The sequence below is a fragment of the Nesoenas mayeri genome (assembly GCF_963082525.1).
Source record: "Nesoenas mayeri genome assembly, chromosome: 6".
Classification (NCBI taxonomy): Eukaryota; Metazoa; Chordata; class Aves; order Columbiformes; family Columbidae; genus Nesoenas; species Nesoenas mayeri.
In genome coordinates this window covers 29132254-29154880 of record NC_137545.1, presented here as the reverse complement: position 1 = coordinate 29154880, position 22627 = coordinate 29132254, and the positions used below count along the sequence as shown (strand labels likewise).

The following is a 22627-nucleotide window of genomic DNA, read 5'->3' as shown; positions in this document are numbered from 1 at the left end:
ACACTGTACGTGGCACTGAAGATGCAGCCTCAACTGTTTTTCCCTAATCTCTATCAGAGATAGTTCATCTCCTACGTTCTAGGTTGTATTTTTCATTATTCCAACACACTTGCCATTTCTGGTCATCTGTGATTACCTAGGTCTTCCTCTACACATTCCATTTTCAACTGGTGAGCTCCTCAAATAAATGATTTTTATTCTGTACATACATGTCTTTTGCTATTAAATTCCACACCATTTCCATGACATTCTAGATTCTGGGTTTTGGTTGTTTTATTTATTTATTAATACTCAGTGCCTTCACTCCTTATATCATTAACACTCTTCTATGTATTAGGCAATTATCATTAAACAAAACATTACACTAGAATCAGTCCTAGGGCATTTCTTGTGTAGCTTTGCCAGTAACTTTCCTCCAGAATGACAGTACTTTTAATATAATATTATCACTCCTTCATCTAGGTCATTAAACACCTTAAATTTTTGTATGGATCCTCATCTTTTTTATCTGAACTAGTAATTTTCCATGCAGCTGTGAATCTTCCAGTGCTATCGGCCCAGTTAAAAACTTTAAGATGCTGAAGAAAAATGTAATTATAAATAGCAATTAAAATGAGAACCAGGACTTGTAAATTCTGTATAAATATTTTATTACGTACAAAAGACAACTTACACGGATAGATGGTCTACTAAAACAAACCACAGGCTTTCTGTTTTCATGAAAAAGATTCAAATGCCTTAAAGAGCCTGTTCCCTGTTCTACAGGGATGTATTACTTAGGGACTGATAACAAGTAGCAAATGTCCTGCAACACAGCAATGGCTGGTGTTTCTAACCTAAAGACGATTCAAAAGGAGGGCACCAGACAGAATCCAAGTCTAGACTCAAGGATTGGGCTCTTTGGTCCCCAAGTCTACAAAAACAGGCAGAGTTACAGAGTCAAATACACAACCCACAGACTTTGAAACCAACCTGCACAAAACATCCTTGGGATGTGAGCTGGCTCTGGCAAATACAACTCCTCATTCTGTTTAAGATGGGGACAAATGGAAATGGCAATGGGATAGAAAAAACAAGGGAATAACGTGAAGCCCTGGAAATGAGCATCAGAAGACAAGCTCATTCAAGGAAAGAGCCCTCCACAGGTTACATGTTTTTTCTTATACATATGCTCAATACAGGATGAATATTTTAAAGTCATCATGTAAACATTTAATCTTCTCACAGATCACATAATTTTTGTTTAGTGTTATCTTATACTCAAGATCCATACAAAGGAGAATTTTATTCCTTTTGTTAAGATCTTGAAAAGGCACTACAAAAAGTAACCAAAATACCACAACAATGTGACTGTAGTAGTTAACTACGTGGAATTTCATGTACACCGTTAAAACTACAGTGAGTTATTGAATTTGTAACCCGTCTCTGACTATTTATAGCTAGATGAGCAAAGAAAAATACTGTCATTTTAACAACTGAGTTGCACAACTTTTTTCTAACTCTGCACATGTCTGGAAAGTTTACAATTACCAGTTTGTAAACTACCTCACAAACAACAGTCAGAACCTGACGTGTAAACAGTCAACTATACATAGTTCATTTCATATTTGATAGGCAGGTTTGAGCGTCGTTCAAGGCATAACATGGTCCCAAGGTATAAGATTTCTCTCTAAAATGAGAACGTGAGGTTAGTGCAGTGATACTAAAGTTGTCTAAAGACTGAAGTATCACCAAGAGAGACTTTTCTGTTACTTGTTAAAGGAAAAATAAAATAATAATTAAAAACCCCCAACTTTTCAAGTGTCCACTCTTTGTATTAGACACCAGAGAGTAAAAAATCTCCAAATACTTCAGTAGTCCCATTTCCATGCTACAGAAGGCAACTGTGCACCTGCCTGTGGGTTTAGCATGTTAAAGAGGGAACTTTCCAGCTCTTACTGTTGAAGAACTGTGAAGATAGTTAATAGTAGTATTGTAATTAAGTTACAAAAATGTAAATAAAAATGAAGTAGTTGCTACATTTGTTTTTTTGGCATAACGTTAACTAGAACAGTGAAAGTGGCTTGTGCTATTCCACTCAGTTTATGCTTTGGTGATGAGGACTGTGTCTGGGTTCATAGCTCTAAAATGTGACATTTAAACTTTTATTTTAATATTTTTAATTAAAAATATATATAGAAACATTTTATGGGGATTATGTTTGGATAAATTTTTAATTGTTCTGGATTTTGAGTCTAACCAAAGTGACGTAAATTGGATTTTTTCTACCTTTACTTATCAGATTATTGTATTCATTTTTTAATACATGTAATTTTTTTCACAGACCAGAGAAAAATGATCTCATAATTTCAATGTTAGGTGAAACCTTTTAAAAAACACTGGAGGACAAGAAACAGGAAAACACTAATTCATAAATGCAGCTAATTTTCACATAATATATAGTAATCCTCTTGCACTTAAACAGACTCACTAAGTAGTTGACTTTTGTGACAAATCGGTGTAACAAAACCATTGAATACCAACATGTCTGATTTTTTCTTTTTTCCAATGCATATGTTGTTTTACTAGAAATCTTTCCAGGTAAAGGGAGATTCCCAGTGCAAGAAGGAAATTTTTTCAGTATATATTTTCATATATGTCATTATCTATTACAAGAGAGGTAATTTCTCTTCTGTACTGCTAGAACTAAGGCAGAACATACTTGATCATTTCGCCAAATACCTACAAACCACAGAACAAGCATGATTAAACATCCATAAGATGCAAGTCTGTTCCCATGAAAATCTCACAGGTATTTCCAAAACGTTTGAGTCTCACTTTCTGTCAGAAAATCTCACATTGATGGAGCTTCCAGGAGCCAAAAGTCCATGGGTTTTGGCACAAACTGGTACAGTTTTGGGAGAAATTTTGATCTCAAAATTCTGAAGCAACTGTGAAGATAAACAGGAAGAGTATTAGAAAAGCTGCAAAATTACAGATGAAGATTAGACTTTGGAAAAGAGAACGTAAGAGGCTGTCACCAAAAAAAAATAATTCTGTTGCCAATGATTCCCACTCAGGAAGAAAAAATAATCGTTACAAGGTGGAGATTATAGTTTAAAAGTCTTCATCCCCCAACAGAGGGAGGATTGAGCTGGTCCTTTCTGAAGAATTCCACACAACTGCATTAGATAGTCTGAGCTATCAAAGAAACTCAGATCTCTTTCAAAGCTCATGAGCTTCCTTTTCATGTTTTTTTATGTTTCACTGCCTTTAATATAAATTCATACGTACAGTTATAAAACAAAGCAATAAAAGAGTCCCAATCCCATTACACACATTTCTCTGGGCAGAAGGAAACAAAAGAAATGTGAGGCAGCAACTGTCCAGTGCACCAAGTTAAACCATCATAATTCAAGGAGTCGAATATTAGAAACCTCTCCTGAACAGAATCACTGTAATTCAACCACACAGGTTCTCTCTACATTAAACTTCTACTTCCATACATTTTAACTGAATCCGTTGCAAACATAAATCACAGAAATTGTAGGCTAACACAAACTTCAAACTTTTACCCATTTCAAAGCTGAGCATAGAATACCTCAGCTACCTATTTTTAAACTTTCAAGAAGAAATACCACATCCTCAACTTTTCCTAATATTAAATCTCATAAACTAAGCAATCTTCGCTTTATCCTTCTCCTTCAAAGCATGGTGAACAATGCATTATTTTATGACACATAAGTACCTTTTCAGTGTTGGATGTTTAACGAAATTTTCATCTCGTTCTTCTCTCTTTCAAACCTCTCACTTTTGTTATTTTCCCTGTCTTCCAAATTTCCTCCAATTTAATGATATTGTCCCCAAAACGCAGCACACAGGGTTGGTTGCCTATCACTGTCTATCTGAGAATTTGCCAGTGTTTGGTAAGACTGAGTAATTGAGCTCCTCTTTCTGACATGCTTGTTAATACTGTCAATATACCCAAGAATTACACCGCCTTGTCAGAATTAGCATCGTTATTGTCAACTGATTTTTTACTGAAACCTTCCAGTCTCTTTCTACGGTACTAATTACCTAGACAAGTTGGTCAGTAATCTGTATTTATGCATGTGACTTCTTGTTGAGATCAGTAACTTGCAACTGCTCTTAGTGAACAATTTCGTGTTGATTCTGGAACATTTATCCATTTTTTCGTAATTCTATATTAACATCCTCTGATTTTAACCTAATTCACTTTAGCTTGGTATCCTATGTAAACTCTAAAAGTATTCTCTAATCCATCATTTACACTGTTAATGAAAATACTAACCTAAATCAAATGCAGGACAGACTCTCACGGAATTTTGCTTAAACATTTTCCCAGTTCAACAGCAAATATTTAACAGCTACTGCCTCCAGCTATTTCTTTTTTCCAACCAGTTGTGTATGCATTTTATAAGTAACTTTCCATCTGGAAAAGTTACTGAAAGTTAATTTGTGAGAACAATCTATAGAACATGTGAAAATACTTGCTGAAGTCAGAATACATTATTTGTTTCATATCCACTTCATCAGGTAAGTGATCAAGTCAAAGAAATAAATCAGACTGGTCTGACACCATTTCTCATTGATCAGCTCCATACTTCATGTGTTTCTGGTTTTAAATCACTCAAATATCATCTTGATGCTTGTAAATAGGTTGTGTGCTATTTTGTTCCAGTTTCTTTCCAGAACAGACAAGCAGGCTCTGTTATTTCCTTGATCCTCCTTTTCACAAAGATGCAAGTATGTTTGTTTTATCCAGCCTCCTGAAAGCTATCTCACTCTGAGTTCCGAAAGACAGATGCTAATTGTTCAGAGATTGCTCTAGGAGTTTACTTAAGGAAATTCTAAGGCAAATTCAATCAAGCTTTGCTTTGAATAGGTATAAGGGTCTAAGCATTTTTATAGGTAAGTAACTACAGTTTGCAAATCTTTGAGTTTTGATTGCACAATCTGATCTCAGTCTTTGAGCTAAAGGTTGTCTTGTAAATGACAAAAAATGTAGCGGCTGTTGGGAAAGCTCTCTTTACGATATGAAGCAATGGAAAACAATATATATCACTATGTACTAACTACTATGCATAAATTATGTGTATCTAAAATGATAATAATGTTAGAAGAAAGAACAAGAAGGGACAGAAGACCATAGAACATAGAAAAACTCTACTACTATTTGTCGTAACGCTGTGGTCAGAACAAGGATATAAAAACTATATTATGTCTTTGTAAGTAATGAATTCTTCAAACTGAAATACTGAAACTGAGCAGGTAGCTATTGCACTTAAGAAAGACTTCCCATTTGCTTACAAAAAACTTCTGTACTAACTCCATATATTTCTTTAACAATCTTACCTTTAGTTTTACTTCATTCGTACTGTGAAGATTTTTTCTTCTGCAGTGTAGTTTAACTAGATTGCTACATATTTCAAACAGGATTATTTTCATTTTTTTAAGCCTTTGCAGGCTAGACAACACTCTAAAACAAAGTTATTGAGCACTGTAAGATATCCAGAAACAGTGTACATAGGAAAGAATCATACCAATATATTTTTCCTCTTGTAATGCTGTCACATAGTTCTAACCTGAATCAGTGCAAGATGAATTTCCAGCTCTGCAACTCTTCTTCCTATACAACTTCGAATGCCATAACCAAAGGGGATGGAACCAAAATTGTCTACTCTGTCCAAATTATCTTTCCTCAGCCAGCGCTCGGGTCGGAACTCATTTGCCATGGAGAAATTTTCTTCGCTGTATGAAGTGGTGTAGTGACAGAGTGCCAGCTGCGTCTGAGGAAATAAATAATGTTTACTTTTAGTTAACTCCAATGCACATAACAAATTGAAAAAGCATTTGTAATTATTGCAATTACTGCAATACAAGGTGATAAAAATTAAGCACCTTTGAATAATTCTAGGTGAAAAAATGATACCTAGAAACCCAGATCCCTTTCTCAAGTGGTCAAATGAAATAGTCTTTTCATTGTTTTAAATGCTGCTGGATATCTTAAAGACGGTGCGGTGGGGAAAGAGATGAGAATAAAAGTCACAAGTATTGGGAATTGTCTCAAAAAGTCAGTATGAGAGAAAGAGAAAAGAGATCCAAGACAACAGAAAAGGAAAAAATGGAGGATGGGAAGGAAATAAACCCCAACATCTCAGGAAAACAAACCAGCACTAATTGATGTGATAAGGTTTCCAAATAAATCCAGGGAGGGGATGTGTATGGAATAATATTTGAATATGTGTATTAAGAATAAAGAATCCTGACTGTTCTAAAGCCATGTTGCTCTAACACAGAAGTGCTATCATTTAAAACAGAGCCATATAGCTCTACCATGATTCCTGTGTAATCTCTGAATAGTATAAAGGAAATATTCACAATTTAAAAAGGAAATTAAACTCTTTCTACAAAACAGATTAAAAGGCAAAGAATTAGAAAACTGGACGAATAATGAAATCCATGTTTTTTTAATCAAATTGTAACATTGCACAGATATGTTAATAATAGACTCCACCCTCAATAATATTAAGAACAAGTCATGATAGTAAATTTGATTAGTGGATGAGGACCCAAATCTAAAAAAAAAACGAAGAGCAACAAGTCAATTATAAAATCCATTTTTGCCATATAAATGTATATTATTGGAATACTTCCCTCTTCATACTCTAGTTTGGTGAAATCTTTTGAAATCAATGAAGTGTATATATGTAACAGATCCCATTTCATACACAAAAATTAAACTGTGTTCTCTGCAGAGGACTGCAACAGAACCTACCCCTTTAGGTATCAAGTAACCTCCAACAATCAAGTCCTTTTGGGTCACTCTTCCATTTCCTGGCAATACTGGATATAACCTAGAGACAAATATTTATGAGAAGTTCAACAGTAACAGCTAATACAACTTAACAGTTTAGATCCCAATTTGCAGTCACAAATAAGCTATACGAATGCAATAGGCATTCAGAGCAAAAAGGTTTTTCAAAAGTACAGAACATCTTGGAGATTCAAAGGCCTACAATCATCTGCGAGACTATGATTAATATCTGAGAAAAGTTATTTGCCAGTAAGTGGAGGTTGAGCTATTCAGTCTACATATTTATTTGCTTTATGCATGAGCAAACATGCAATGAATTGGTCAAGCTGGAGACGTTTTAGCACTACTGGGAGCTGAAAAAGCCTCGTTGATGCCTTCTCTAAAATCCTCTTACTCCCCTCACCTCACTACGAACATTTGGTATAAACATATAAAAAAAGCATGTCACATGCCTTCAATTTAAGTCAAGAAGCTTAAAATGATTGTAGTGGCACTGCAAAGTACCACTTTGCAGCAGTGTGGGGGGGAGGAGGTTGCTACAGCCCATCATACAGACTAATACTTAAAAGGCAAAAATCAAGCTCTCAGTTACCTACCTCAACAGACAAGTCCTACATGTACGATACTACTTCTACCATACTTAAAACATTAAACTTTATATCAACTGTCATATTTCATTGCTTGGGCATCTTTGGACATAATGCAGCTACAATAAATGGAATTATTTTTTTTTAAATTAATGATTACAGTTGTCTGTTACTTACCTCAAGGTTTCTTTCAGCACAGCTCTAATCAAAGGCAATTTGCGGACATCACGAGCAACAGGAACTTTTTCTTTCCCCAGCTTACTGGCTATTTCCTCATAAACACGCTGTTGAACCTCAGGGTGCTTTGCCAACAAGTATGTTGCCCAGGACAACGTAAAAGAAGTCTAAGGAAGAAACCACAACCATCATCATCAAGTCCAACAAGATTAGATTAAAAATAACTTCAAGCCAAGAAAAACAATCAGTTTTCAACTGCGTGTTTTATAAAGTGTTATAAAACAGACGGGCAATGATTCATATCTGGACTCATGGGACGTTCTCACGCTTCACCATCCCTTCCTTCATCCCTTTTCCAGCTAAAAATCTCCCATGTATCAAAACAAGCCATACTGGTGTTTTCCCAGTGAAATATTAAAAAGCAACAGAAAAAAACAAATGCAAACAAAACTACAGAAACAAGACTGAAATATAAACACTCTAACCAGCAACAAATTGAGTGTTAGTTTTCCATATGTTTTACCTTTCTTCCCAACAAAAACATTTCACAGGAAACAAGATGCGAGAACTCAGAACACTACCGGCCACTTTTAAGCATATAGTAGTCTCCTCATAGCATCCACACAATAGAATTGATACTATCACTGCTAAGATCACACTTCACCCTTTGGTAAGCAATACTACACTACAATAGGCACTTTCCACCTCTTGAAAATTCCCAATTGACTGTCATTCAGCATCCTATTGAAACATTTCTTAAGGAAGCTCGAAGAGAGGCTTATACTTTTGAAGTGGCCCCAAAATGTTCAAATACCACACATCCCCCAGAATTTATGATCGAGGCTCCAGAAAAGAGGTACTGTATGAAAAATCATTTTTAAATATTTTGTATGAAGGAAGGAGACAGTTCAATTTGAGCCCATTATCTAATCCTCTTTCACCTCAGCTAGAAAAATTGCACTTCAACAGACATTTGTGGTTTAGAATACATTCTGAGAGCATGGACTCACTCTATCTGTACTAACATGGAACTGAGTATTTCAACTCTTTAAATTTTTGTGATGTAATATTTACCAGTCATTTAACCACGAGCCCCTGTGTTTAAGCTACCTGGATTTTGGGGACTGTCTCATTCAAATACTAGACAGAATCAGGACATTTTGCTTCTACTATCAGTTGCACCCAAGACATTAAGGTCAAGCAAATGGCCTTACTTGAGCCTGCTGCCCTCACAACCATCACTGAAGACAGAAAGTTTACAATGAAAGAAGTATTTGCAGTGTTCCTGGGTAAATATGGCAGAGGAATTGACAATGTAATAATTTTGTTCCTTACCTGTGTTGTTCTCAGTATCTTACAGAATTTTGAGAGAAAAATTGCAACCTCTACCCTAATTTTCTTGAATTATTTTTAAATGGGGCGGGGGGGTTTAAGTTATTTAATGAAGACAGACAACCAGTTTCACTTTCTAGGCAGGAAACAGTTTTATTTTCAGCTTCTCATTTATTGGCACAACAAAGCTTAAAGTTATAAACAATGTATGGGTAAAAAAACCACAACTTCAGGAAATGTCTTATTTTGGGCTTACATTTAAGATCAAGTTAGAATGCAAATTCATCACGATGGTGACCTTTTATGTCTTGTCTTCAAACTTGGGTATAATGCTAGAAGTATCATTCTCAGAACATCTCTCTTTTCTTGTAACGTGGAGTGGCTGTTCCTTGCCAAAATGCAGCGCTGCCCTCAGAGCACAGAGGAGCCGGCAACTGTGCCAGCTGCACACAGAACTTCTTCCCAGGTTCCCAGCTTCTTCATAACCTCTTAAAAATTAGCACAGTTCCAGGGACAGCCAAAATGCTTTGTAGCGAAAACCTGCCTTACAATTTTGTTGAAAGCTTTTATAATCCTCTAAACCTCTTTCCATTTCTATGATAAAATGAGATCTGAAGTGACAGCAGTAAGGGGGAAAAAAGGTTCCCTCAATTTCTGTCTTGTCCTTGGAAATGAGGAAATCAGAAGTACTGTCCTCTCACAAAATTATTGTTGCCACCTCAGAAAGCTGAGTCAAACAGAAAGAGAAACTCTTGTTGGCATGAACTTGAATAATGTCCTTTTAGTCTGATTAAAACTCTGTCACACACTAAAAATGGCAAGTTAGTGGTCTGAAAGATTAGAAAATGAATGGGATGAATAACTGTGCTTTACCTAAGAACCAAACATCAAAACACTCTCCAAACTTGTAAGCCCTTGGAATATTTAACCAATGGAATAATCTTTAGCACATAAATAAGCTTTACATAGGCCCCTTATTTTGGAATTCAAAAGCATTAATGTTGGGGGTTTTTTTGTTTTCTTTAGAGACCTTACAACCTCTTTTGAAGAAAAAAAATCTGAATTCAATTATCCAGAGAGGGTTTTTTACTTTAAGGCTACTCTACTTTTTCACTCATTTTAATATTTTCTACTGTAAGACTATTAAACACAGTCCTACATAGGACCTTCTTTATCAAATTCATATAGTTTTTTTTTTTTAATTGCCCAGTTACAATCATTTACAATAAAAGTGTTCACTGATATTCTAAATAACTCCATACACATTGTATATACAGCATAATAACTCATTTTTATCTTTTCTTCTTATTCTGACTCATACTGCAGAGAATACTAAGCTACACTGATTTCTTACGATAGGAAGAGAGGAGGGGAAGATATATACATGACTTCAATGTTTCTTCAAATGCTCTAGATGACAGAACAGAAGAACAAGGAAAGATGGCCACTGAAAATGTTTCAGCAGGTGTTACCATCCCTCGGTGATGCTGAGCCCCATCACCACAGCTCTTTGCCTCAGACTGACCTGACTGTTGTCAGCACAAGCAGGGTAGTGAACCTGCAGCTTACCCACAATAGTGCTGGCCCAATACCCCCCTCCTAATAGAGGAGCAGAAACCAGGTATCTGATTCATAATATGTGTTTCAGTTGATTCAATTAGCCATATGTAAAAATCCTTCATCAAATTATAGATAAAGTTTATTGATCAATTTCTTCACAATAAATTTCAGCAGCCTTTCCTATTGTGGCTTACCTAAGAAGCACAAATACCAACCTGATAGTCAAACTATGAAAAGAAAATGTATGAAATTCCAGCTGAATGTAAAGACAATTGCTGTTTTATCTGTTCAATAAAGTGTGGAACTGACTTTCAAATGACGGGTTCCTGTAAACCACAGCTAGAACAGAACAACACCAACTTCAGTCTAGAAGACAGATTACACAGTGCCGTATTTTCTACTGTTTTAAAGAGGTCATGACTTAAATGTACCAGAAATTACGTCCTTATAAATAACATACCCCCCCCCCCCCCAAGATAGATGCAAATGGTACTGGTTTACAATAACATCTGTGCACAAGAAAAATGATAAAAAGCTTACTGTGTCCACTCCTGCCAGAAGCATTTCAGTCATATTGGCATAGATCTCTTCCAACGTAAGTTCCTTACTCACTAGGAGGTATGTAAGCAGCCCACCATTCACCACTTCTCCTTGGTCCAGTTGAGACTGAATAGCCTTCAATCTGTTGTCAACATGGATTTGACCTTTGGGATTCAAAAAAAATTGTTAAGCCTCCATTTTTATTGTTCTGCTGGTTCCATTCAATAATGGCATTCCTCCCTTACACTATACTACACGGCCATAAAAAGATAAAACATTTTAATCTGTTTTTTCAGTGAAAAGATAAAAGAGTTGTGGAGGTCCTTGGGTACTCATGGTAAGGAGAGACAGAGCTAACAGGAAGCTCGGCAGCTCACAGCATGAGGATGCTGAGCATGAAGAAAGGACATGAGAGACTATAGTTTCTGACTGGGAGTGAAGGAAGCTCAAGGTCAAGTTTTTACGCCCACCTGGCTTGTTTTCTGATGACTCTGCAAGAAGTGGGGAACTCTGCAGAGCCTGCTGAAAGTCAGCACATGGCAGCTGCCACAAGATGTTGGCAGCAACCAGAAGGTCAAAGCCACAGAACTGAATCACACTTGAAGACAAAGATGACGAGCATCAAGTAATAACAAAAATTGAGAAATTCAGTTAATGATATTTTGAGCAATTTCACCCACAGTCTCATTTATGCTTTAGTGACTACAGACTGCACCTTCAGTGAAATAGGGCTTGAAAAAGAGGAAAATTCTTCAGAAAGTTAATACCTCACAGAAGGAGCTTAAAAAAAAAAAGAACTAGAAGCAACATGTTCCTTTACGAAACCTACGCAAACACACCCATCACATACAGTAATTTTCGCCATTTAATTCCTTTTCCACAAAGGGATTAAACAAGGAAGCAGCATAACAACAAGTTTCAAATGGAACAAATTCCTCAAGAACAGTTTTGCAGCTGCTGTTAGGATAAAGTTGAAGTCTGCTATTGCTGTTAACCCACAAAAGGGAACAAGAATGCAATCTCATGGGAAATAATTTAAAAGTGGCAGTGTCAAAAAGTATGTGTTTCACAGGAAACACACCTGTATTGGCATTAAATGGATTCCCTAATGCCTGATGTAGGTAAAGATCAATACATATTAAAAATTAAGCATATTAAAAGCTAAGGAACTAAAGAATCTACTTTCAAGAAGATGTATACAGACCTACCTCAACTTAAAAATGCATGCACCATTCTAACATTAGACAGAAAAAGAGGGTTCAGGTTTTTTAAACACTCTGGAATATATATATATATATATATATATCTATATATCAAAGACAACTTCTTACTTACATGAAAGCTGATCGATAAATTAGCCTGGAATGCTTTATTTCACCAAAAAAACCCATACAGCAGTCTACTTCTGTGTCAAATTGCATGCTTGTATGTGTATATATAAACTTCACAGAGAGTTTAATTATTTGGTAAAGTCTCATTATTAAGCTTTCTAGTCAGTTTTAGTGGTGATTATTTGTCAGAGTGTCTCACTGAAACTGGCTGAAGTCAACAAAACTACCCTCATTAAAATTTGAGTGGCTTAAGATAAAGCTTTGGCAAAGAACTCAGACCTGGAGTGAGGACTGGGTGCTGAAACAGATGAAGATAAATAAAGAATCAGCACTATAAAATAGGGGAATATTTAAAGTGTACTAGTAAAATTATTCTTTAATAGAGTATTTTTTAAAACAGTTCCCTTGGCCAGTTTGCATTTAATATGAAACTTACTTCTGCCACAATGTGTTGATATAATTTTAGAAGAGAAATGCAGCAAGTCCTGTTCAAACACACACAGAACCTGCAGAAATACAGCTGAACTTTTCTACTACTAAATCTTACTAAATTTGAAGAGTCCGTCCCAGGATCTGCAGAACTCTCTCCAGGGTTTTGGAATAAGTGGACGAAGCCATTTGGGAATAGCACCTGCATACATAGTGGTCTTAAACATACTAAACATCAACTCCAGAGCCTCAATATATTCAACAGTCTGCTGTGGGACGTTGTTTTCCAGGCAGCCCAACCGGCATTCATACAGAACAGTTGCCACACCTGCACATACGAAATCAAAGAATTTGCTAGACACATGCATATATACATATTAATAATTTAAGGAATTAATATGCTAACATAATGAAACTACTCTCGAAACTGTTTGGTTATTACCACTGTGGTTGAGAGCAGGTAAAACAGAAATTTATAACACAGTAAAAAATCCCAACTCAATATTGTAGTGAGACAGTGGCTATTAAGTCAACAATGCCCAGCACCCTGCAGCACATCTTGGGGGGCTCTGCACTGCGCCCCAAACCCCAAGCCGGCCCTGCTGGCCTCAGAACACAGCAGGACACATCCAAAGACATGTCTGATAAGCAGTGATAAGGCAGGGCTTTCTAGCAGTCACTGTACCTTTCTTTGTCATGATAAGCTGGTAGTAAATGAATAATGAGTGTACATAAACGGCTATAGAGCTTGCACACTAGACAGTGATTTCGCTACACACAATATACCCTATGTGGCCCTGAAAAACAGTGTGTGACACTGTTAAAAATTACAATATTGACCCCTGTCTTGTTCCTGCCTTGCTAAAATTTCCTCATATATTTTGACTGCAATATTGCAGCAATTGCCACTAGAAATACTATTCCCCCCTTCTATATATTTTTCTTAAATTTTCTTCTTCTCAACTAAGGACCATTTCTTCCATTTATCAAGTTAATTCTTACTTAACCATTAGTGTGCCTGCAATTTCTCAGCTCAGTTTTTACAAACATACACAAATCATTAAATATTAGACAGAACTCAGCCAGAAACTGCCCTACTGGAGTGAGCCAGACGTTCTCTGCTTGACAGCAAACCATTTTTATTTATTCTGAATGCAGCTTTCTAGCAATTTTTCCTCCCAGCTTGCAAAATCTAGATCATATTACCCAGTTTATTTATCAAAATATCACACAGTATGCTAGAAAAAGCATTTCTATTATCAAAATAATCTTATTTAATGATTTTTCTAAAATACAGTGGGGTTATCAGGTAATTTTAAAAGGCATTCAGGTAATTTCTCAAAGGCATTTGCATCAAATGAAATTATTTTAAATAAACGTTGTGCTTTTAAATCATTAGTTAATAGATTGTCCACATCTTTCCAGGAATCATAGAATCAGATTAGAATATTATTAGAAATATTAGAAAAAAACATTAACTAGATAATTAGAGTAACTGGTCTAATAGCACTCTAGTCTCTTTTTTCTCTGTTTTGCCTATTAAAAACAGGTTCATAGATATGACATTTAACCGTGATCTCCATAAATTCTCAAGTGTGTGTGTATATATATATATACATTTTAAGAAATTTTTCTTTTTCTCTGTTCTTTGCTTCATTTTTCTTCTTTTTTGACAAAAATAATTTAAAAATCTAGCTATTTTCATCTCATTCTTCCTTCCCTAATTTTCCTCCCTGGGGAGATGTTTTTCTGTGCCTTTTATTTCTCTTGTGCCTCTTTCAGCAACTGCTAGTTCTTATTGCATTCTTTTGCTCTTTACGTGGTCTTTTCAAAAAAATCTTACACTTCGGTTCCCTGAAGAGTTGACAGTGTAAGTTAATTAAAATCGCAATTCATAAAGGAAATAAGTGTGTGCCAGGCACAAGTTAAAAACAAAAAGCTACAAGAATGTGAAGAATTTAAACTAACCTATCAGTTAAAGTGAATCTGTAAGCTCAGAGTTTAAAATTCCATAAAATTGGTAACTCTTAGGTGAATGCTATTTTTAGATGTTATTAATGTAGAACAGACTCAGGTTAGTTTACCAAACAGCCAGACAGCCATTTGACATGGTATCTTCATAGGTGAGCATTTTGGAAGTTCTTCCAAATCTCAAATGATTCAGCTGCCTGTCAGCAAAGAGTACCAATGCTTTTAACAAGATCAGGTTGTATGCAGCCAGTTCAAGGAATTCATGAAATATGAATCACTGTCTATAAAAAGACAGGAAACGCCGTGCTAGCTCTGCTGGAGTTCCATTCAGCGTCCCCTTATTAATGGCAGCCAGTGGCAGATGGATTTAAGGCAAGTGTAACAATCCCACGCTTGCCATGTGCAGGGAGGTGAAAGCAGCGTCTTTTCCCACATTAAGCTATGAACACAATTTAGGTCCATTACACAGTGATTCTCCACCTGGAATTTGGCCAGTATGTTGTTAAATTAACATGTTTTAGAAGTCACACTCTTAGAAGGTCAACACCCTAATTCTTGAGAAATTAATACAGAAATATGGAGTACTGAAGCTGCTCAGGGCCTTGGTTGTACATTTTACCCATACACCAGCATTTCCGCAGAAACTGCCCTTTACTGCAAGGTACCATCTCTTTGGACTCTATCATGGAATTCTACTGATATCTACTGCACTAGGTAGGAAGACACCCGAATGCAGAATATCAAGCTTCCCCTTTCAGATTCATCACAATGGGGCACCAGTCATTTGACAGAAATGCCCAACCACAAGCACCCTGCTATACATCCATTTTCTTTACAGATGTTATACAACTGTGCTTACCTTCCATTGAATACTTGAAGAAAAGGTTGTTAACATTGGTCACTGTTTCCCCATCATCTTCTTGAGTTCTGAGGGTGTGGATTCTTTTAATTAAGTCTGTGATAACTTCATTGACTCCATCAGAGTAAATAGCCACATCTTTGGGTTTAAGAATTTTTTGCCTCAGTACACTTCTCATTTTTAGCCATTGTTCCCCCTCCCTAGAAGAAATTATTAATAACATCTATACACAATTCTCCTTAACAATCATTAGCTGGGTAAGGGTTCCACAATGAAACTGTTTATGATTTTTCATGTCAAATAAAAACAAGTGGTGAAATGAAAATGATGATAATGTATATTTGGTATTATGCTCTTACATTTTAAACTGTATTTATTGTACATCCTCATTAAATTTCAGTGTCGCAATTCTGATGTACATCTGTAAGTCAGTCTCTGGTCTGAGTGACTGAACTCGTCCACTCAGTGTTCTGAATTTGCCAAGTGTCTCTGTACTAGTATTTTAGTAGTAGCTAACACAAAAATATTGCAAATTTTTCTGATTAAAATTACTTTAAATAAACATCTGAATGGACAGTCTGCAAAATTGCTTTTACCTAGGATTGGTACTTACACCAAAAGTATCACATCCAGAACTGACAGATCAACAATTTGAGCCAGTACTAGAAATGGCATCACTTTCAGTTACCGTAATTCTAAACCTCAAAAGGAACAGGATAGCAGACCTGGCTATAGAGAAACAATTTACAGCTAGATTATCCTTTAGCTGAGCTATGTATTGAAATCTTGTGCTGAAAACTAAAAATCTGAATTGTAGCACCTGCATGCTTCATATGAGTGGAGTATTTGGGAACAGTAGTTGCTGGGATATCTTTCAACTCCTTATGAAGACAGGCAATTGCTGTTACAAGTTTATTTTAAATTGCTATATAACTATTTCCCACTAAATTCTTTCACCTTGAGGAATGTTGCTGCAAACTACAGAAAGTTATTGGCCAGCAAAAGAATTAAATCTCTTTAGCAGATATTTTCTGACTGTTTTTTGATTTACGATCTCATTGCACAAGATCTCAAGGAACCTATAGTTTGACTCTGAAATGCAGCTGAAGATTTGAGTCTGCAGTGCAATACAAAACACCTTTTGCCACCATGAAAGAAATAGACTGTTCATAACTCAGGAAATAGCTTCCCTCTAAATAAACATTCTGTGTCAGTGAGGACTGTGAGTAGTTCCCAGTCACAATTAACCACCCTTGCATGCACTGCAAGTTTATGGAAGCTTTAAAGACAGGTATCTAATTTAGAATCAGACACGTACAAAAATACCTGCACAGGGATGCACTACAGAGTGAATTTACCATACAGTGACTTTTCTGCATTCATCTACTTAGGGGGAGGGACACTTTGGTGAACAACAAATCTAGAGTCAACCTGAGCCAACGCACACAGCACACTGGCAACTGGATGCAACAGTCCAGATCTGAAGCAATAAAATCACATTTGCACCTTGCTGTGCCAAAGTTAGTAAGCCCTGTTCTGCAATACTACTTCCAGATCAGTGAGTCAGCTCAGACAAGTCTAACTGACACACATTCCTTGAGAATGTTTTTATGCGAGGTAGCTCACTCCACATTCAAACTACGCATCATTACCATCGCTTTGAAAATTTACAGCAGAACAGACAATTCATCATAAATTCCTACCCTCTTCCCTGACTAGATACACAAATTTTCCCACACAGGAAAGCCTGAATTCCCTGTACAGTCCTTCAGAAAAATCACTAAGCTTTTACAAGAAAACTTAGAAAATTAAGAAATAACAACACTTACGCAGAAATAAGTCCCGTGGCTCTCCCTCGTAAGTCTCTGTATTCCTGCCAGGATTCCATGTTAGCTCTTTGTGGTGCTCTACCTTCTGCCCGGAGGACCTGAGCAACCATATCTCGATCTGCAATGGACACAACAAACTGGGGACCAAAGTGAGACTTGAAGATCTTTCCATATTCCCGAGTGTGTTTTTGCTACAACATCACCAACAAAGAGAAACAGAAGTAAAGCATTACTAAGGAAAAATAACACAAAAGGAAACCATCAATTTGTCATAAAGTACATCAATCTTGATCCCCGGCCTTTCAGTCAAGGATGGCTTGAAGTGTCAGGAGAAAGCATCTAAGCATTACTGTGAAATATTCCCAAGGAAAACAGAGAGGTCACACTGTTCAGGACCTCTGACTGAAAAGATCCAAAGCTCTAAGGCACAAAGTGTGAATGAAACCAAATACTCAGAAGATGAAAGGACCTGGGGCACTTAAAAACACATCTTTTCAGATCAAAGAGGTTAGAAAGAATATCTGGAAAAATTAAAAACATGGAGATTAATAGGGTGAAATTAACAGTATCACGCAAATATATAATTTATTTTTAATGTCTTTCGTAAATAAAGACTTTACCATTTTATTCTTTACAAAAATCTACTTGTAAGTTTCTCACATCTAATCGAGGAAGATGACAGCACAGCACCTAGTGGAAAAAAAGCATTTTGGGACAGCTTCATCAGCAGAGAACTTTAGAAAAGTATATGCTAATTCTGCAAAAGGAAGGAAAATCTGGGGTCTTATTCCTGCAGTGACCTTTATTTAGTGGCTGATCCACAAGTTGTGTGATTCAAGCTGGAGGCAAGGAACAGGTGATCGAGGACTGGAAAATACTGAATTATGTATAAAAAGAAACCCAAAAGATTTCCAGTAAGATTGCGCTATCACTGTCCCATGAGATCTTACTGATTATTTCAAACAAATCTCATTCTGAAATTAAAGAGCCAGTTCACAGGGAATTAACTTAGAGTAGAGGTACATCATAATTTTAGGGAAGAAAAAAGCCTGCAAAGGAGTTGTTAAAGATACATCACTAGGACTTCAGATTTAAGAAATCTTTAATTTTTAAAGCCTTTATTTCAGGTTAAAATAGCAAAACAAGTTAAGCTGACCAAAGTTTAACTTTGGCACATTACCTGCACCTAAAGACATCTGAGTGCAGACTTACGCTGATTATAAATCAAAGATGTTTGATACAGTTACACTAGTGAAAGTCTAGTGGTGACCTACAACCTACTCATGAGAAAGATTTTTTAAATCAGTCTTGGTTATATGATTAATTGTTTAATTGCCAACAGCATGTTTAAGACACATGAATCGCTCTTCAGCATATGGCACCAAGTGCTTATAAAAAAATTAACTCTTTTTGCCTGGTTTCCAAATAAAACAAGAGTTGTGCAATTGTGGCCTCTGTCAGGCTCCTCTTAACTACTTTTGGAACACAATGGTAAATTTCAGTCAAGTTTAACAGACAGTTGAATGTCTCCTACAACTATGTTCTTAACATTTTCAAGAATCAGCACTGGATTCAAATGAGACACATGTATTAGTCAACCTGATGAGGGAAATGCTACAGTAGGAACTCAACTGCAGTCATTTCTGCTTGGTCTGCTGCTAACCAAACACCACATGCAGACCCATGTATGACCAAGCACTCCCTAAACCCAAAGTACCTCTTGCTCCAGAGGTTATTTTAGAGACATTGAAACTGAACTTGGAGAGAATTGAGAGCATGAGTCTTCAAAGGAATACATAAGTTGGGAGACAAAGTGCTGAAAGGAGAAAGTGGTGGAGTGACGGATGCAGGTCACCAGTCACAGGAAAACAACTTCAACAAATTTTGCTATTTATGTATCAGCTTACTTTTTTCCACTGATCCTGAGGTTTACATGGGAGGATACACTCCAATAAAGGAAGTGTCAAGCCATGAAATGAAATGAAATTCTAGTTTTAAACCAGAACTAGACAAGGACAAGATATGGGGACATCTCTCGCTTGGAACAGAATGATGGTGTTCAGTGTGCCAAACTCATGTTTAAAGAAATGCCCAGAATTTCTTTTCTATATTTTCTATCACAACATAGATTTTCTTCCCCTTTCTCCAAACCTTAAAAATATTGCACTTTCATGTCTCACATACCATTCTCACACCAGACATTTTTTCACACATCATAAACTCAATCTGCCAGCATCCAAAACCTTTCCCCTCACCTTTCTTTTCTTTATACTTGCATAGCATTGGTGAGACACAAGAGAGCCAAGCCCATCAAATTAAAAATACTTTCTCTTTGTCATAATTGCTGTAGGCATTACTGCTTTGGCCAGGACTAACCGGAATCATGTTACTGAGAACAGAACCTCCTTTGTGAAAAAGTGCTCAGCTTCCCCACCCCTTCTGCATATAGCGTACGAATATTTGTGTGCGCCGAAGGACATCGTTTAAGTAGCTGTGCCTGTTACCAAAGGGTTTTAGATTAATTCATTCCTGATGTTCACTGTATTGTTAAATTTAACAGACTGTTATTAATCCGGTTAATGCCTATATGCATTCAGCGTGTATGCAAGCAGGGCATCCATGATCTGTGAAGTGATTTTTGAGACTCAAACCAGAATAAAAACTAGTATCATATTACAAGTTTTGCTTATCCTTCCTCCTACTTTCCTTTCTAGGAATTATATTCGTTAAAGAAGAAAATATCCATATCAGCTAATGGTAGTGAAAAGCATATATTATTTAGGTTTTTTTATATTCCTTTCAAAACTTTGAACAATCTTCACTGTTTTGGCAGCGAAAGAACCTGAATTCAATGGTAGCATTCTTTTAGTGTTATGAAACTACGGTGAGTCAAATCCTGTGCACTACCATAAAGGTAGAGAAAGGAAGAAATACAATGTAATAAACAGCTTTAGCTATCATGACATTTCATCTGCATGTATCTTGTTAACAAGCAATTAAGTTGAGCAATTCATCATTAGCAATCTAGTTTGGCTGCCATCAAACACAGCACATGCTGAGGAGCCGAACATTTCTTTCTAGAAATCTAAATACAACAAAATCTGACAAAACCAAGCAAGCTGCATGTTTTATTTAGGTTTATTTTGATTTTCTGTTTCCTGCCTCTTTCCGGTGTTTTTAGGCCCTTTGTAAATCCCAACTTTCAAGTTTTGATCCTCTAACCATTTAAAGTTTTGTCCTGTTCTCATGGGTTTCCCTTTTCTAACCTTTTGTTTATTTTGGTGATTTTTCAGGCAGTGAACCTCTTAGGGTTGTCTGCGAATCCTGTCCAAACGGTCTCAAAAGGGCCACTACAGAAAGCAAAGTAATAAATGCCACATTTGAGGCATTCCCAAAGAGATCTGTACTGCCAGTGGTAAGTGCTACGGATGCACAGGACCCACAACTGAGGAGCGGTGACAACAGCTGCTTTACTCCCAAACACAAGCGCTCACTTCAGAATCACTCTGGCTACATGCGGAAAGGGCCCCTGGACATGCACGGTGACTTTTTAGGAATGAGACCCACATGTTTGGCCAAGCAAACAAAAAAAAATCATCTTCGGATAGAAACAGCCTTACGGCAACACAACTGCCCATGGCAGCACGCAAGGAGCGCGGGTCAGAAGACGGGGGCTCTTTCCCCGCTCCTGCCGCCCCAAGCCCGGACCAGCCGCTGTCCCCTCCGCCGGGGGCTGAGCCGCGGGACGGACCCACCACAGCACGGGGGGAGCCCAAACCACAGAGGCCAGTTTCAAACCCCCACCGGAGTCAGATTTATTTTACCGACTCCCGCCCCACCGCGTACCCCTGAGCTGCCACACACCGGGTGACAGGAGCCGCTCTCCCTCCCCTCACGCCGCCATCGGGCCCCGCTTCCCGCCTCCCCTCCCCCTCGCCGCCCTGGAGAGCCAATGGGGCCGCCAGGGGAGGGGGCGGCAGGGCCGGCAGCCTCGGGCGGGCAGCGCCGAGCAGCGCCAGCCGCCGCCGCTCCCCCCGCTCCCTCCCCCGGGAAGGTTTCAAACCGCCCGCCTCCCGCTGAGGGGAGGGCTCGTGCGGACAGCCCAGCCGTGGCGGCGGGGGCCGGCCGGCGCTGACGGCAGCGGGGCCAGGCGCATCTACAGCCCCCTCAGGGGACCTATATATGCGAAGTATATTTATGTAAGGGGAGGCCAGGGTAGGAGTGAGGGCTGCAGGCACAAAATGGTCTCTGGCCACAGCGGAGCAGCCCCGGGCTGAGCTGAAGGGAGGAAAGCGGCGGGAGCCCCTACGGCGGGGGCGGCCCAGGGGCGAACAGCCCCGGGGCTGGCACGGCCTCACCGCGGGGTATCCCGCATTTCCCACCTCTGCCCGCCGAAAGATCAGTTTGTGAAACAAACCAGTTCAAAAGAGATTAGATTTTTTTTTTCCAGTCCAAGGCACCTATCTAAAAGTCAAAAATACGCATACACATGAAAAGGGGGCGCGCTGGAGCCCGGGGGTGCCGGCGGGGCAGGCACCGCACGGAGGATGGCAAGGCGGGAGCAGGGGGTCGGCACGGCTCGCAAACCACCACCTCCTGGGCTCCTCGCCGAAACAAAAATGCCAAAACCTCCAAGTGCTACAGGAGAGGGAGACTGAGTGGCGGGGACCCTCCGAATCCCGGCTCACCCGGTGACTGAGCGGCGTGTGCGAAGGGCGGAAAGGAAAGCGCTGGGTAACCCCGGCGTGAGCACAGGGTTACAAAGCCGAGTAAGCTGTACCTGGATTTCATGGATGCGGCCGAAGCCGTCCTTCCAGAAGAACTCGTAGAGGTTGTAGAGGGTGTTGGGTCCGGGCATTTCGTGCAGGCTCTTCACCCTGCTCCGCCGGCGCGGGGTGCGCAGCCCCGGCTCTGCCCCCGGCTCCTCGCCTTTGTTCGCCGCCGCTGCCGCCGAGTCGTTCTGCAGCTCCAGCGCCCGGCTGCCGGCGAGTTTGGGCAGCTGGTGAAACCTGCTGGCAAAAACTGCATGGTAAAAGTAAGTCCTCTCAGATTCCAGCGCCCGCTTGCATTTCATTGTCAAAACTCTCGTGAAGAAAGACATTGTCTTAATTTCGGAAAGGTCCACTTTGCTCCCGCAGCTGCTTTTTATTTGGTTGCCCTTGCCTTCGCTGCCTGCTTTAACTTGTACAAGCAGC

General features: G+C 38.5%; 1 protein-coding gene across 1 annotated transcript; it reads right to left on the bottom strand.

Annotated features, from left to right (window-relative positions):
• Positions 1 to 2813: 2813 nt before the first annotated feature.
• CYP27C1 (cytochrome P450 family 27 subfamily C member 1) lies at positions 2814 to 22533 on the bottom strand (the record flags this gene model as incomplete). Its single annotated transcript, XM_080347150.1, has 9 exons — positions 2814 to 2930; positions 5586 to 5789; positions 6779 to 6857; positions 7582 to 7748; positions 11014 to 11177; positions 12892 to 13101; positions 15604 to 15803; positions 17433 to 17623; positions 22213 to 22533. The coding sequence occupies 9 exons, from the start codon at positions 22531 to 22533 to the stop codon at positions 2814 to 2816; spliced, it is 1653 nt and encodes a 550-aa protein (XP_080203276.1).
• Positions 22534 to 22627: the final 94 nt, after the last annotated feature.